Here is a 17,911-nt window from a genome sequence, read left to right on the forward strand (position 1 = left end):
CGCATTACAATGATTGATGACTCCACTATAAAATGTGTTAATATATAACCTAAAAATGTCACCCAGGACCTCAGTGTCGGAGTATGAGATCCAGGGTGGAATGACGCGCACACATACTGCATTACTGACAGCCTTTTTTTTTTACATTCAATAAGACACATGTATCGCTGAACCTTTCGAGCCTGAGTCTAATCGCTAGTAAGCAGCACTGGATTCGTCTTTCTATCTGTGACATTTTACTTCTAATTTTAGCTTGAAAAATGGGCAACTTACGATGTGTGATGGCGACTTGTTACCAGGCTTAGGGTTGTTTTCACAAAAGATCGATTGTATGATGTGTCTGCCGTTCTAAAGTCATAGTGAATCCATCATGAATTAGCAAAGATGTCTCCTTAACCTAAACATGGCCCCAGTGCCCTTACCTTTTCCTAGTAACCTGTCATGTAAAATAAAATAATCACAGTTAGGTCCAGAAATATTTGGACAGTGACTGAAACTTTGTGATTTGGGCTCTGAATGCCACTATTTCAGATTAAAATTGAAAAATCTGAGAAGCATTTGAAATGTAGACTTTCAGCTTAAATTAAAGGGGTTGCATAAAAATATACTGTGAAATGTTTAGTAATTGCAACCATTTTTCTGCAAAGTCTCCTCATTTCAGGGGCTCAAAAGTAATTGGACAAATTAACATTACCATAAAAATAAAATGTTCATTTTTAATACTTTGTAGAGCATCGGTTGCCAACCATGTGGCTCACTGGCACATGATGTGTGGCTTGCGGCTGTCTGCCAGCTGGGTGCAGCAAACAGCCATTGACCGTAGATCTCTGGATGGTGACTTGTGTGTAGCCCTGTGTGAGCACATCTCAGTAGGGGGTAAAAAAGGAAACCTTGGAGCTTGGATACTGCCTTGGTGTGATTCAGTGGAAAAGCTTTGGCTGTCGTCATACCGGTAATGGGGGGCTCGGCGTCGCTACTGTCAGGCGGCAGGAGCTGGATGTGGCTTGTGACAGTCTCTGAGCTTTTTTTTTATACAATATTACTATGGGGTTAGTAATGGGGGCGTCTTGCCTGACTGTATGTGCTAACCAGTCCATTCCCCTCTTGACCATTGTCAGGTCCCGCATCTTTCTACAAGCCTGGTTTTCTGGCCAATGCTGCAGTGTCGTTCACAGCTGTGACCAGCAGTTGCCAAAAGCGATCCACACGGCTAAAAATTGCTTCTATATTGTCAAGATCAAAACAGAAAGTGTCTGACCCCTCATCCTGGCCTTGTAACCATCACTTTCCACAATTAGGTGGTGTAGAGGAAAGATAAACTGTCGGCAGCTGTTGTACGGACGGTCTGTACCCTCGGAATGTAATCCGCAGCATAATCCAAAGCTGCACCAAATCCTGTGAATTCTGTGGGTAGCAGCGGCTAATTAAAGTAGATGATTTCACAAAATCATAGCGGCAGTACTGCTACTGTAATACAGTGCACTTTCCAGACCGGACACAAATGTACCCTTGTATCAGCGCACGTCCAGGCTAGTAATTAGAAAGTGGCCGTATTATTGCATTTTTAAAAAGTTGTAGCAAGAAATAACCTATAGGTATCTGCTCATGTCATGTCCTTACTGTACCAGCAAAGTGAATGAGCTTTCTTATTTTTTCCTTGAAGATTTGAAGCACTATCATATCTGCAGCGTGTCCATTTTTTCAGCTCTTTTTGCAGTGTTTGTCACCCATTTTAATGACTGGAGAAAATACTTGAAAATGCATGAAGCATTTTTTAATGCAGCATTTTTCCTGCCAAGACACTGTTTTTGATGCAGAAAGTTCTGCGACAAGTATTTAACGTGTGCACATACCGTAAGTGTAGCGGTTCTTAATCACAGCCAAGTGGCTATGTAACACACAACTATGATGCATTTGTATTGCTTCGGTTTGTAAATGACTGTCTTTTTGTTCCTTTTCTAGAGACGTCCAGATAACTGCTATATTAGATCAGAAGAATTATGTAGAAGAGCTTAACAGACAGTTAAGGTACAGTATACATATTTAAAGGGATTGTTTAGCCAAAAAACTTCAGAAAACTGCTTAAAACCATAATTTTTTTTTGTGGCTGAACAATGCCTTTAGCAAGTTACAGCCAGCAGTTTGACTTAAAGGGGTGGTCCCAAGGACAAATAGATTTTCATCTAAATCCCTATCTATTTTGTGCCATAATCTAAACTAGTTTCTAATATACTTGCATTAAACATCTTCTACTGTTCCCTAACTACAGCATCTGACAGCTATTGCATTTTTTTCCCTTTGTCCTATATGGTGACAGTTTGGTCCTGCATGGTGACACTTTGTTTGAGTATCCTATTGCATGATGGGATACTTAAGAGTCGCCATCGGGGGGTAGAGGCTGCATTGATTGTCACAGCCTCTGCCCACTCACTGAAATGAATCGTCTTCAGACACTCTAATTTCAGGGGCTGTGCTTGTCCCTCCTGTGTCTCTGCGCACTGTCACTGTGAGAGAAGCACAATCACAGCATGCGCTTTATCGGCTCAGGTCAGTAGTAATGAGTCAGCAACAGAGCAGTGTTCACTGTTAGTGCGTGTTGTCAGGATGCCCAGCGTTCAGAGACTAGTGACATCACTTCCGAGAGCGGTGCTGATCTCTGAAAACTGGATATCCTGACAACGCGCTGATGGTGCACGCTGTTGCCCACTCATGGCTACTGACCTGAGCCAACAGCACAGAGGGCGCTGTGATTGTGCTTAACTGAAACTAGCGTTACTGATGATGCTTCATTTCAAGGAAGGCGCTGACCGTGACCACAGCTTTTGCCCCCTGATGATGCTTCATGTGAGCAGCCTAGTATGCACTGGGATACTCAAACGAAGCGTCCTCACACAGGAAGTATGGGCGAAAAAATGCAATAGCTGTTGGATAATGTAGTTAGGGGAATGGTAGGGAATTTTTAATGCAGGTATATTAGAAATTAGTTTAGATTACAGCACAACATAGATGGGGATTTAGATTAAAATGTATTTGACCTTTGGACCACCCCTTTTAAGTAGACATTCTGGCTTCGGCGAGTAATGTTTATTAATCTGCATAATGAAAAATCTGCTCCCTACAAAATTGGGGAAATTTATATACCGTATATAGTCGAGTATAAGCTGAGATTTTCAGCCCATTTTTGGGGGTTGAAAGTCCCCCTCTCGGCTTATACTTGAGTCAAACCCAGAGGTCGGCAGGGGAGGGGGAGCGGCGGCTGTCTAATTATACTCACCTACTCCTGGCACGGTCCCTGGTTCCCCGGCGCCGCAGCTTCTTCCTGTACTGAGCGGTCACATGGTACCGCTCATTACAGTAATGAATATGCGGCTCCACCTCCCAAAAGGGTGGAGCTGCATATTCATTACTGTAATGAGCAGTAACGGTGACCACTCAATACAGAAAGAAGCTGCGGCGTCGGGGAAACAGGGACTGCACCGCACCAGGAGCAGATTAGTATAACGGGGAGGGGAGCGCTGCGTGATATTCACATGCTCCTCGTTCCGGCGCCGCTCCGTCTTCAGCGTCTTCTGCAGTGACGCTCAGGTCAGAGGGAGTGATGACGTGATTAGTGCGCGCCCTCTGCCTGAACGTCAGTGCAGAAGATGCTGAAGATGGGCCGGCGCCGGAACGAAGTCAGGTGAATATTGAAAGTGCCGGATGCCTGAGCGACGAGAGGTGAGTATGTGATTTATTTTTTTTTGCAACAGCAAATGGGGCAAGTGCCTGTATGGGGCCATAATCAACGTTTGTGCAGCACTATATGGCGCAAATATCTTTATGGAGCATCTTATGGGGCCATAATCAAGGTTTGAGCAGCATTGTATGGGGCAAGTGTCTGTATGGAGCACTTATGGGGCCATTATCAAGGTTTGTGCATCACTATATGGGGCAAATACCTTTATGGAGCATCTTATGGGGCCATAATCAACATTTGTGCAGCATTATATTGGGCAAATGTGACTATGGAGCATCTTATGGGGCCATTATTAACCTTTATGCAGCATTATATGGGACATATTTTAATATGGAGCATTAAGTTTTCCCAGTTTTTTGTGGCAAAATTAGGGGGGTCAACTTATACTCGGGTCGGCTTATACTCGAGTATATACGGTAAATGTATCAGTTATCATTTTCAGGGGTTTACTGGTATTTTGAATGCTTTATCCTATTGTAGCGTATTGCGGTTTAAATATAGCCAACTTCTCTTGTATGGGAAAAAGATCGGAAAGTGTCCTGTCCTTACATTTTCAATTACCTTCATTTATTCATAATGTATACAGCTGTGGCTCATGGACCAATGTGCATTAATAATTAAAGGGACAATTAGTACTGCTAATAGAAGACATGCATACTCTGCCCCAAGCAGACTAGTGATTCTAATGTGTCCCTTCATCCCATTATAGGAGCACTGTAAAATCAGGCTTATATAATTGGTTTGTGATGATAATTATAGCTCCCTGGTGTCTCTGCTTAGTTCCAGGAAGTGTATTTGTAATGTATAAATTATGTTAAAAAACACACACAAATGAAGCACAAAATTAATACATATTTTTTTTAAATATTCTAACCAATGAATACAGTTGCACAGAAATACAAAGGCATCTGTTTATTAGCATCTGCCTTTCGAAGGGGTATTCTCATCTTGGACATTTATGACATATCCACATTATTGTAGAGGTTCAGGAATGGGAAGCTGTAACCCAGCTTGTATTAGTAAACTTTAGCCAAAATAGATGTGCCTTCACTGAGTAAGATTTGGTAAAAAAAAAAAATATATATATATATATTTGTTTTATGTATTCCAGTGCCACTGTTAACAATCTTCAGACAAAGGTGGATGCATTAGAAAAGTCCAACACCAAACTAACTGAGGAGGTACGTCATTCTCTTCTGTAAATTAAAATAACAAATCAGGCATGAAACAATACTAGAAGCCAAAAGTGTGCTCTTGTTAATGTTTTTGGGGTAACCTACTTTCCGTTTTTTTAACGTTTTTGCAAAGCAGGTTTACTGTCAAAACGTCATGTCTAATATACTGCCTCATTTACGATTAGCAGCTTTCACACTAGCAAAAAGAGTGTAGTGATTCCGCTGTATTACAATAACTGTGATATTTTGCATAGGAATAGTAATATTAATATTTAAAGGAGTGCTTCATCTGAATCATGCTGCTTCAATCAGTTGCAACATGCACCGGACACCGGCTGTGGATGCGGAGTATGTTTTATGCTGACACGCTGCTGCATTTTAGATAAAACACACTGTACTCCACCTTGATGTGCACATCAACGAGGATGGAGTAGAGTCTTTGGTGAGGGTATTTGTTTTAATTAGAGGATCAACCACTCCACCCCCTCACAAATTTAATTGTCCTTGGCACCTCCAGAGGATGAATGGGGACAATTTTAAGGTTCTGAATGATGGGGTATCTAGTCTACCTCAGATGGGCGCAGACTTTCCATTTAGTATGCATTTGATTGACCCATATATAGCATCAATATGTGTCTGAGCATTACTTTTACAGCACCACCCATGCAGAGTAATTTTAAATGTTTGTCAGGTGGAGCTGCAGCATCAAGCAATTGATTCAGCTTTCTCCAAAGCTGAATTCACATACACACAGCTCAGTACTGATTTTATTGTCTTTAATACTGTTGCTGCCACATGTGCTACAGAGCAACAAAAGCAGGAGACTCCCTCTGGTTCTGTGTGCGGTTTATGAACTGCTGGACTACCCACCAATTCAGAGAACACTGAAAATGACAGAGCCTATAGAGGGGGTTATGGTGAAAAATTCAGGATACTAGTCATATAATAGCTAGAAATAGCGTTCAATAATGGCGGTAATCATCATGTACACAATATGACAGTCTATTCTGAAAGCTCATCCAAAATTATTGGTATTCTTTAAGAAAATTGTAGATATGTAATGTTTCATGGAAAAGAACATTTATCATAAAAAAGATTCCTATTCTTATTTCATTTTTCAGCTTGCTGTGGCAAACAACAGAATTATTACCATGCAGGAGGAAATGGAGAGGATGAAAGAAGATAGCACATACTTCTCCAAGGTAGGCTTAGTGTAAGAATTAGTGTATGATATGATACTTGTTAGTAATATATCAGAAGACATTCTGCTTAAATGCAGCAGAGTTTGCTAAAAAAAAAAGTGTCCTGCATGTGTTTGCTGAGAGAACATCATGTTATCAGTAAAGCAGTAAAGTTATCCTTTGTAAAGCAAAGAACGATCATATTAACGTTTGTTCTGTGCACATGGAGCACTAGTTTATAAATGACTGCCGATCGGCTTCCATGATCATTTAACAGCCATGGTTGGCTTGTCTAATTGGGCTCTAATAATCTATCCTGCTGTTGTTGGGTTTTATTTTACATCAACAGTTAATTCATGTTTTTGTTTTCCGTTTTTTTTTTTTTTCCAGGGGAACAAGCAAGAGAGAACAGCAGACGGGCAAATGCTTAGTGAAGTCAGGAAACACTTGAAGGAAGAAACCCAGTTAAGACTGGTAGGATCACATTGTCATGGCACCTGAAGGTTCAAAAGCCAGGACTGTCAAATAGATGCATCTTTTCAGCAGTCCATTCAATACTTGTGTATCTCAATGCTTAATTACCCTTTCTGTCTTTTAATTTACTATTTCAATGTAAATAAGCTAAAATTCTACGCTGCTTCCTTCACAATGTATTTTTGTCTGTGTTTCAGCCTTCTGTTACAGTGTGACGTAGCTGCAAGCATTAGGAAAGATATGCAGTGGGTAAAATAAGTATTTGATACACTGCTGATTATGCACATTTTATTCGGACTCCCATGACAGCACACGAGAGAGAGGGGATCCGCCCTTAAGGAACAGGAAACCTACAGATACAAAAGGGCGGCACCTCTCCCCATGCATCAGTTGGTTTCCTGTTCCTGAAGGGACTGGATGCCTATAGATACTACAGGAGTCCAGGCCGGCCGGACCGATTCTGGTGGCGAGAGGGTCTCCCACTTCGGCCGGTGCGGGTACCTGAAGTAGTCACGGTGGCCCTGGCAGGGCGGCACGGCGGTGACTAGGCAGCGAGGAGCGGTCGCCAGGGGGTGTCCGGTCTCCGGGGCCAGCGTCTGGTAAGTCGCCCTTCCCGTGGGCTGTGGGTCTCTCTGGAGCAGGGGGGAGCGCGGCGGCATCTGGGGGGCGCCGATCGGATCGTAGCTGGCCGGCCTCGGCGTTCCACGAGAGCTGCAGCGCTGACAGGAAGCGCTGTAAGCTGTGGTGACGTCGGGGGGCGGAGCCAGCGACGTCTTCCGGATCGGTAAGCTCCTGCGCATGCGCGGGGGCTCCAAGATGGCGGCGCCCACCGGAGATCATGCCGCAATCCCTCCGGAGCGATGATTGATTCCCCACGGCTGCGGGGGGGCGGGAAAATTAAACAAGCAAGCTGGGCAAGGTGCGCTGACCGAAGGAGGGGCCTTATAAGGCGGCTCCAGCAGCATGTTCCCGGGTTCTGGCTCCAATTTACTGAAAATGGATTCAGATCAGGATCAGCAGGTTGTGCTGCTGGAACAAGCATCCCAGAGACCCAAGGAGAAGGAACATGAAAAAAGGAGCGATGGTTCGGGCCGCAGAAGCTCCTCCAGACAGGGGTCTGGAGGGTCAGTCAAAAAGGATCCCCCTCGTGCTTCGGTATTTCTGGGTGTGAGCAGCCACTGGTAAGTGATCTTCGAGAAAGTTCACTTAGTGACTAGTCTCCCCTCATGTGTTTTATGCAGGGAAGGAAAAACGTCAGTAAGGCGAAGCATAGGGAATGTGCCATCTGCGGGGTTCCCTTGCCTGACTCACACCCTAAAAAACTATGTGACCCCTGTATCCAGCAGACGGTGAGGTTCTGGAAGGAGGGGAGGGGGTATAGCATGTAGATTTTACACTCTAGTCTACCTTACTTATCCCCGTAGGTAGCCGAAGAATCCTCCTCTATTACGGCCAGTCTCAAGGAGATGATTAGAATGGAGGTTAAAGAGTCTTTTAAAAACCTTTCACAGTCAGGAGGTTCTAGGCAGAGAACTGAGTGGGCATCGGATTCGTCTGTGGAAAAGGACAAGTCCGAAGAATCAGACAATTCAGCAGCATCATCCTCCTCTTCGGAAGAAGACGCTGCTCGGTTTTGCCTACCCCTAGAAAGGATAGACAAATTGGTAAAGGCGGTCAGAGGCACAATGGGTATATCGGAACCCAAGCCTCAACTATCCAAAGAACAAATGATGTTCAGTGGATTGGAGCAAAAGAAGCGCAGAGTGTTTCCTTTAAATGAGAAAATACAAGATCTTATTAATAGGGAATGGAGGAAACCTGAGAGAAAAGGCTCCTTACCACCTGCGCAAAAACGCCGATACCCTTTTGATGACCCAGCAGTAGGTAACTGGGAGAAAGCACCCAAGCTGGATGCAGCAATTGCCAAGGTAGCTAAACGATCTTCTCTCCCATTTGAAGATATGGGAACACTTAAAGACCCCCTGGATAGGAAAGTGGATACCTTCCTGAAGGGAACCTGGGAGATGGCAGCTGGCTCCTTAAGACCTGCGGTAGCTTCAACCTGCACGGCAAGGTCAATGATGGTCTGGCTGGACCAGTTGGAGACCCAATTAAAACAAGGGGCCTCTAGAGAGTCCATTCTCTCAGCATTACCTGTAATCCAGGAGGGGGCGGCTTTTTTATCAGACGCCTCAATTGACTCCGTAAAGTTGGCAGCTAGAGCAGCAGGACTTTCTAATGCTGCAAGGAGAGCCCTATGGCTGAAATGCTGGCCGGGGGATATGCAGGCAAAAGCGAAGCTCTGCGCTATCCCTTGTAAAGGCGAATATTTATTTGGGCCTACCCTGGATGAACTCCTGGAGAAAGCAGGAGATGATAAGAAAAAGTTTCCCAACCTGTTCAATCCATACCGTCGTCCCTTCAACAAAAGAAGGTTCAACCGGGGAGGAAAGCGAGCCTTTTCACCAGGGAGAGATCGTCCCAGATGGGAGGATAGGCGAAAGCGAGGTACAGGTCTCATGTTTCGCCGTAACCAGACGGAAAATAAAAAACAAGACCAATGACTGGCAATTCCAGTGGGAGGGAGACTATTGCATTTCTCGGCAGAGTGGTCGAAAATCACAAACAGCGTTTGGATAAAAGACACTGTTTCCCATGGTCTCAAGCTGGAATTTGTTCATATTCCACAGGACAAATTTAGGTTAACACCCTGGCGCTCATCTCCCACTGAACAATTCGCCCTAGAAGAGGAAGTGAGGACTCTTTGTTCCAAAAATGTTTTGGTAGAAGTGCCGTATTCTCAGGCAGGGGAAGGGTTTTACTCTCCCCTGTTCCTAATCCAGAAGCCTGATAAATCTTACAGGACCATTATAAATCTTAAGGGTCTCAATAAGTTTTTGGTGAAACATACTTTCAAAATGGAGTCCATCAATTCGGCAATAAAAATGCTTTTCAACAACTGTTTCATGGTAGTAGTGGATTTGAAAGATGCCTACTATCATGTACCCATTCATGCTGATTTCCAACGATACCTGAGGGTAGCGATACTAATGGGGGGTAGGATTCGACATTTTCAATTCAGAGCGCTCCCCTTTGGGATCACCTCGGCACCTAGGGTGTTTACTAAAATAATTGCGGAAGTTATGGCGCATTTAAGAGAGTCAAATATCCTTATAGTCCCCTACTTAGACGATTTCCTCATTGTAGGTAACTCGGTAGATCATTGTCTGTCACAATGGGAGATTGCTAAAACCAAACTAGAACGGTTGGGTTGGATCATAAACTTTGAAAAATCTAAATTACAGCCCCTAAATGTTCAAAAATTCCTGGGGTTAATGTTGAATTCAGTGACACAGCAGTGTCTCCTCCCTATAGAGAAAATGGACCAAATTCAGAGTTTTGTATTAAGAGCAATCAATACACCTTCCATGACACTTAGGCAAGCAATGTCTCTACTTGGGTCACTCACATCTTGCATCCCAGCAGTTAAGTGGGCTCAGTTCCACACCAGGTCCCTACAAAATGAAGTCCTGTTCCATGACAGAGCCTTAGGAGGCGCATTGAATGGAAAATTGACATTGAGGCCGATAACATTGAATTCCCTTAGATGGTGGCTAGATAAACAAAATTTATCAGCAGGGGTTCCCTGGATGATAGATGTCACCCACGTGATAACCACGGATGCCAGCTCTTCAGGGTGGGGAGCCTATATGGGAGACATGGTGGTCCAGGGACAGTGGGAACCCTTCACAACATTTTCATCAAATCAAAGAGAGTTGTTGGCGGTTGAACTGGCTGTTAAAAAATTCCTCGTATATCTGCAGGGCCAGCACGTCAGAATTCTGTCGGACAACAGAGTGGCGGTCGCTTACATAAACCGGCAAGGGGGAACTCGTTCCGAAACTTTAATGCAGATCACGGATCGGTTGTTCCAGGTGGCAGAGCTCAATTTTCTATCTTTGACAGCTCTTCACATCAAAGGAAAAGAAAATGTGGCAGCAGATTTCCTCAGCCGAAATGTGTTAAAACAGGGAGAGTGGTCTCTCAACGAGGACATTTTCAATCTTGTCGTCCGCAGATGGGGTCAACCAGTGGTGGATCTATTCGCCACCAGAAACAACAGAAAAGTAAAACTTTTTTGCTCCCTAAATCCCAGGGAGAATCCCCTGGCGGTAGACGCGTTTCTCATAAAATGGGATTTTCCACTAGCCTATGCTTTCCCACCACTGAACCTGATACCTCTAGTGGTGAGGAAAATCAGGGAGGATCGAGCGAAAGTCATCCTTATCGCCCCCTTTTGGCCCAGAAGAACCTGGTTTGCCTGGCTCAAGACAATGTCTGTAGCGGTCCCCTGGGTACTGCCAGAGATCCCGAACTTGCTTTCGCAGGGACCGATCTCCCATCCACAAGTGACGGGGCTCCATTTGACGGCATGGTGTTTGAACGGTCACTATTAATGGGAAAAGGCTTCTCTCCAAACTTGGTGGAGACGCTCCTAAAGAGTAGAAAGCAAATAACTACGAAAATCTACTCTAGGACTTGGAGAAAGTTCTTGTCTTGTTCAAAGTTTAATATCCAAGACGGGGTGCCAGTACAACAAATCCTAGAGTTCCTACAAAAGGGGTTCGAGTTGAAACTCTCTCCTAGTACCCTTAGGGTACAGGTCTCAGCTTTAGGTGCCCTGTTTTCCTGTAATATAGCGAATAACTACTGGATAGCGAGGTTTATGAAGGCAGTTAGTAGATCTACACCACTGCATAAAGACAGAACAGTTCCATGGGATTTAAATTTAGTTCTGTCCTCTCTAACTAAACCCCCCTTTGAACCTCTGCAGGAGGCCTCGATCAAAATGTTGACACTTAAGACAGCCTTCCTGATCGCCATAACCTCAGCTCGCAGGATAGGGGATATACAGGCACTTTCCAGAGCTCCTCCATACACTGAAATCTTGTCAGACAGAGTAGTCCTTAGACCAGACCCAGCATATCTGCCAAAGGTGGCGACACGGTTCCATAGATCACAGGAGATAGTTTTGCCGTCCTTTATTCCTAATCCCTCTAATCCTAAAGAGCAGGAGCTTCATACGTTAGACGTCAGGAGATCTCTTCTTCAGTATATCTCAGCTACTGATAATTGGAAGAAAGATGGGGCACTGCTTCTTTCCTTCCAAGGTCCAAGGAAAGGGTTTAGAGTATCAAAATATTTACTGGCTAAATGGATTAGGGAAACTATCTCTCTAGCTTATACAGCAGGTGGGGGGCCAGCTCCGCAGAACCTAAAGGCACATTCCACCCGGGCCATGGCGTCATCCTGGGCAGAAAGATCTGGAGTGTCAGTGGAGCAGATATGTAAGGCGGCCACATGGTCATCCCCTTCCACTTTCTTTAAACACTATCGGTTGGATTTGGGGTCCTCCTCTGATCTTTCCTTTGGGTTAAGGGTGCTACAATCTATAGTCCCTCCCTAAGGTAGCTTACATCTCTGTAAATCTCTCGTGTGCTGTCATGGGAGTCCGAATAAAGCATTAAGCTACTTACTGGTAGCGGCATTTTTCGGAGGCCCATGACAGCACCCTTAGTTCCCTCCCTATTCACGTGGGGGTAGCACTTCCTGATATGTATATAGCGTAATATGTAAATCTCACGTATGGTGTCTTATTACAATAATGGGTTATTTTGTTTCAAATGTATATAATGTATATATTGTATATTTGTGTACCACTAACCGCGGCAGTCCTCTCAGGCTCTGAAATACAACTGATGCATGGGGAGAGGTGCCGCCCTTTTGTATCTGTAGGTTTCCTGTTCCTTAAGGGCGGATCCCCTCTCTCTCGTGTGCTGTCATGGGCCTCCGAAAAATGCCGCTACCAGTAAGTAGCTTAATGCTTTCTCATCATCTACAAAGAATGGAGAGGTCTGTAATTTTTATCATAGGTACACTTCAACTGAGACAATCTTAAAAAAAAAAAAAAAAAATCTAGAAAAACACATTGTATGATTTTTACATAATTTGTTTGCATTTTATTGCATGAAATAAGTATTTGATAGAATAGAAAAACAGAACTTAATATTTGATACAGAAACCTTTCTTTGCAATTACAGAGGTCAGATGTTTCCTGTAGTGTTGACCAAGTTTGCACACAGTGCAACAGGAATTTTGGCCCACTTCTCCATACAGATCTTCTCCAGATCTTTCAGATTTCGAGACTGTCACTGGGCAACATTGCGTTTCAGCTCCCTCCAAAGATTTTCTATTGGATTAAGGTCTGTAGACTGGCTAGGCCACTCCAGGACCTTGAAATGCTTCTTACGGAGCCACTCCTTAGTTACCCTGGCTGTGTGTTTCAGGTCATTGTCATGCGGGAAGACCCCTCCTTTCCCCATGAGGCAAGATGTTGCATGGAGCCCCAGACTGAGGAAGATTGACAGTCATCTTGTGTTTCTTCCACTTTCTAATAATTGTGCCAACAGTTGTTGCCTTCTAGCCAAGCTGCTTGCCTTTTGTCCTATAGCCCATCCCAGCCTTGTGCAGGTCTACAATTTTGTCCCTGGCGTCCAGCTCTTTGGTCTTGGCCATGGTGGAGAGGTTGGAGTGTGACTGACTGAGTGTGTGGACTGGTGTCGCTTATACAGGCAATGAGTTCAAGCATGTGCAATTAATCCAGGTAATGTGTGCAGAGTAGGAGGGCTTCTTTAAGGGAACCTGTCACCAGATTTGGCCGATATGAGTTACGGCCACCGCCTTTCAGGGCTTACATACAGCATTCTATATTGCTGTATATAAGCCCCCAACCCAACCTGTAAGAGAAAAAAAATAACTTTTATTATACTTGTCCGGTCTGAGGGGCGTCATTCTTCTTGGTCCGGCGCCTCCCATCTTTTTGCGATGCTGCCCTCCTTCTTGGTTCGTGTGGATGGCAGAGCAAAATCCTGCAGTGCGCAGGCCCTCAACAGGGCACATAAGTACACCTGCACAGGAGCGCGATGCCGAGCAGACTGTGTGGATGATGCAGGGACGCGTCATCCACATGAAGCAAGGGGGACGACGGCGATTGTAAGAAGATGGGAGGCACCGGACCAAGAAGAGCGACAGCCCTCGGACGGGACCGCCCAGCAGGTGAGTATAAGAAGTTATTTTTCAGTTCTTCCAGGTCGAATTTGGGGGCTTATATACAGCAATATAGGATGCTGTATATAAGCCCTGAAAGGTGATGGCCGTATCTCAGATCAGCCAAACATGGTAACAGGTTCTCTTTAAAGGAAAACTAACAGGTCTGTGAGAGCCAGAATTCTTGCTAGTTGGTAGGTGATCAGACACTTATTTCATGCAATAAAATACAATTTAATTATTTAAAAATCATACAGTGTGATTTTCTGTTTTTTATTTTTAGATTCTGTCTCTCACAGGTGAAGCATACCTACGATAAAAATTAGTCCTCTCCATTCTCTCTGCAGGTGGGAAAACTTGCAAAATTGGCAGTGTATCAAAAACTTATTTTCCCCACTGTAGAAGTACAGATGGACTTCTGTTCAGTTAGAATGCTATAAAGCAGATGATTGCCGCTGCTTTCAGCCTTAAAAGGGTTATTTGGCCTGGGATTGACTTGCGTACAGTAGTGTTCAAAATAAGTGTGTTTCAAAACATCAGTTAATCTTGATACTAGTTTTTATTTCCATGCATTTGGAACATTGCACAATGTTTTATAATTCAAAACATGATGAGAAATGTATATAATTTTTAACTATTTTACAGAAAATAACAAAAAATGAACATTGGGTTGGTCTAAAAAAATAGTCTCTGCTTTTGTCTTTACAAACCCACTATATGTACTATGTGTTTTGTGGATTTAGCATTCCTGTGAATCACTAACCTAATATTTAGTTGTATACCTAAAGTTTGTTTTTTTTAGAACTGCTTCACATCTATGTTGCATAGAGTCAACCAACTTCTGGCACCTGTCAACTGTTATTCCAGTCCAGGATGCTCGGACTACATCCCATGATTTTTTGGCATTTGTTGGCTTTGCCTCGGAAACGGCATTTTTACCTGGTGTGCGGTAAATAGGTCCGGCACCATAGTATGAGAAACATGCCCATATCATGATAATACTACGTAACAGGAGTGAACAGCTGACCGCACCACCACTCCCACGACCGCGGCTCCCAGGATCCACAATAGCTGGCCAGCCGGCAGACCTGCGGTGCTCCAGCCGGAATGACAAGTATTAGCGAACACAGCAGTGAGATGAAGAAACTTGGCGGCACTCACCGGTCTTCAACAGGTATCTTTATTGCTTCACGGCACGGGGGTACGAACAAGAAAAGAGCAGCAGGCGAACGACGGCCGTTTCGCGCCCTTCCGGCGCTTCAACGGGTTCCAACGGGCGCCGGAAGGGCGCGAAACGGCCGTCGTTCGCCTGCTGCTCTTTTCTTGTTCGTACCCCCGTGCCGTGAAGCAATAAAGATACCTGTTGAAGACCGGTGAGTGCCGCCAAGTTTCTTCATCTCACTGCATATCATGATAATTGCACCACCATAATTCACTGTCTTCAGAGTGTACTGTGAATTCAATGCAGAGTTTGGGGGTCTTCTGATGAACTGTCTGTGGCCCTTGGACCCAAAAAGAAAAATTTTACTTTCATCAGTCCACAAAATGTTTCTCCATTTCTCTTTAGGCCAGCTGATGTGTTCTTTGTAAAATTGTATCCGCTTCAGTACATGTGGTTTTTGTATTAGTGGGACTTTGTGGGGACTTCTTGCTTAGAGATTAGCTTCAAACAGGTGTCTTCTAACTGTCACACTGCTCACAGGTAACTTGTCTCTGATCATCCTGGAGCTGATCATTGGCCGACCCTTTGCCATTCTGGCTCTTCTTTCATCCATTTGAATAGTAGTCGTCCGTTTTGGTCCACCTCTCTCTGGTTTGACTTTCCATTTTTTAGCACTGAAGATCACTTTAGCTGAACAGCCTATCATTGTACGCTGTGCTACTGAACAATGTCTCGAACGATCCATATTTCTCAGGCTTTCAAGAAGAAATAAATGTACAACATACCCTGACTTCACCATTAAATGAGGGCCACCTGATTCACACACCTGTTTCTTCACAGAATGATTGACCTCACTTATTGAACTCCACACTGTTATTATTTTGAACACACTCCTTTTCAATTAAATATTCTATTAAACAGACTTAAAAACATGCAGATCATGAATGTGGAGTCTGTTGGTTTTCTTAGAATCTACTGCACCAACTGGTAAATTTTTGACATGTAGTAATATAATTTATTCCAAAACCGGTGATTAGTCTGGTTAGTCATATTGGACTGCTATTATTTTGAACACTACTGTACATGTGGTCACGTGCCACCTAGATGGAAGAGTATTGAGCAAGGTCGGAACGTAGCTGGAAGTATGCAAATCACATACTTGCCGGCACTTGACCACCCGATGCCGGCATCGGAGAATCCTCACACCGTGCATGATATGAGGATTCACAAGTCTATTCCTATGTCCTTTTCTGCATTAATATGTTTTTTGTTTTAGGACATAGAAAAAGAACTGGAGGTACAAATAGGAATGAGGCAAGAGATGGAAATGGCAATGAAGATGCTGGATAAGGATGTCTGTGAGAAGCAAGATGCTTTAGCAGCACTCAGACAACAACTTGATGATCTCAGGGCTTTAAAGCATGAGCTTTCCTTTAAACTTCAGGTAGGAATCCCTAGACGAGGCACTATAGGAAGCCTCTATGAGAAAACAATACTTATTATTCCTTATCACACAAGAAAGTTGTGCCTTTTCAGCCAAGTATCAATTTTTGTATGTGGGCTTTGTATTGGCACAACATACAGTTAATTAGTGATACCATAGGTATACTGGATCCTTCTCCCTAATGTTTTGTTTTTGTTCTACTTTTTTCTTTTGTTTTTTGTTTTCTCATAAGTTGAACTACAGCGCAAATATACCTAACTTTATATGATCCACTAGACTACTGTGGTTGTTGTCTTATTTGCAACTAGTTCTACCTACATATACAAGCGCCACTACCCATACAAAGTTTCTATTTTTCATGTTTTTGTTTATTTTACAACAACAAAGTTTTTCCCCAAAAAAAGTTATTTAAATCGCATTCCCCTTTCTGTAGAAACTATTTTTTATATGTTGGACATATTTTTTTTTTTTTTGACAGGGTGGGCTAGAAACAGCAATTCAAACTGACAGTGTCTTTGTTTTATTTTTCTTGTTTTTTTTTTTTTTTCTATTTTATACATTTTTTTTTCCATTTATTTTACACACTGAGCCCTCCCAATAAGGTATTTAAAAAAAAAAAACACCTTTTGGGAAGGTTTGAGCAGATTAATACATTCTATCACATCATATTAATTCATTCTATTCCCCAAGTTACAGGGTAAATGCAGCCTCATGCCGGCATAGCGGAGCCTCTTAGCACAAAACTGCTGCGCTCTCCCTACACCCAGCGATCACATGATCACGGAGTCCAGAAGAGGAAACCCTGTTAGTGTATACACAAGTGCTAATGCAGTGTTGTGTATACAGAGGTAGAGAAGGTAAACCTGGCAATAAACCTTGTTTGCCTTCTCTGTGGGTAGTGTGGCTGTGTCTGACAGCTGACTCTCTCCCCGAAGAAACGCAATCGACTGCAAGCTGCTTACTTTGCATTAATGTTTTAGAATGTCAGTGCAAAGTAAAGTGTGGACCGCCCAGACTTTCTTAGTATATGGGCAGTCCAGAAGTAGTTAAAGCTTTTCATATATTGTCTGATACTTATCTGTACAGTAAAGTAATGACTGATGTCTAAGTATCTGGTATAACGTCTGTTCCTGTAAGACATTAATAGTGCTGGTAAATCTCACTACAGAGCTCAGATTTGGCAGTGAAACAGAAGACTGAGTTAAACAGTCGCTTGGAAGAGAAAACCAATCAGATGGCTGCCACGATCAAACAACTGGAGCAGAGGTAACATACATGGACTGGTCTGCTAATGCTTTATATCATAGATCTTGAAAGAAGAATGCTAAATGGTTGTCAGGGATGAGCTATTTTTCCTTAAGTGCAGGAAATAAATATACGAAAAAAAAATTCTTCTTATTTCAAACAATTTGATGCAGCAATAGAATATTTAGACTTTTGTTTAAATTGAACTTTAAATTGAATGGTCACCCTTTAACACCATGTTGCCCTGGCTCCTACATAATTTGCTGACTAATTACACGATATATATTTAGGCCCAGGTCACTCTTCCGCTCTGACATTTCATGTTCGTGTTCCATTTTAGGAACAGACAAATGAAATTCATGGCAAAAATGGATCCGTTTGCAGTAA

General features: G+C 43.3%; 1 protein-coding gene across 6 annotated transcripts in view; it reads left to right on the top strand.

Annotated features, from left to right (window-relative positions):
• Positions 1–17,911, top strand: part of RUFY3 (RUN and FYVE domain containing 3) — a 140,740-nt gene that overhangs the window by 85,134 nt on the left and 37,695 nt on the right. For all 6 annotated transcript variants that reach the window (XM_069743408.1, XM_069743405.1, XM_069743404.1 and 3 more), the window contains exons 7-12: positions 1,963–2,028; positions 4,848–4,917; positions 6,033–6,113; positions 6,483–6,566; positions 16,112–16,279; positions 17,448–17,545. In XM_069743408.1, the coding sequence (XP_069599509.1) occupies positions 1,963–2,028; positions 4,848–4,917; positions 6,033–6,113; positions 6,483–6,566; positions 16,112–16,279; positions 17,448–17,545 (567 nt within the window). The remainder of the gene's footprint in view (positions 1–1,962; positions 2,029–4,847; positions 4,918–6,032; positions 6,114–6,482; positions 6,567–16,111; positions 16,280–17,447; positions 17,546–17,911) is intronic.

The sequence above is a fragment of the Ranitomeya imitator genome, chromosome 1 (genome assembly GCF_032444005.1).
Source record: "Ranitomeya imitator isolate aRanImi1 chromosome 1, aRanImi1.pri, whole genome shotgun sequence".
Classification (NCBI taxonomy): domain Eukaryota; kingdom Metazoa; phylum Chordata; class Amphibia; order Anura; family Dendrobatidae; genus Ranitomeya; species Ranitomeya imitator.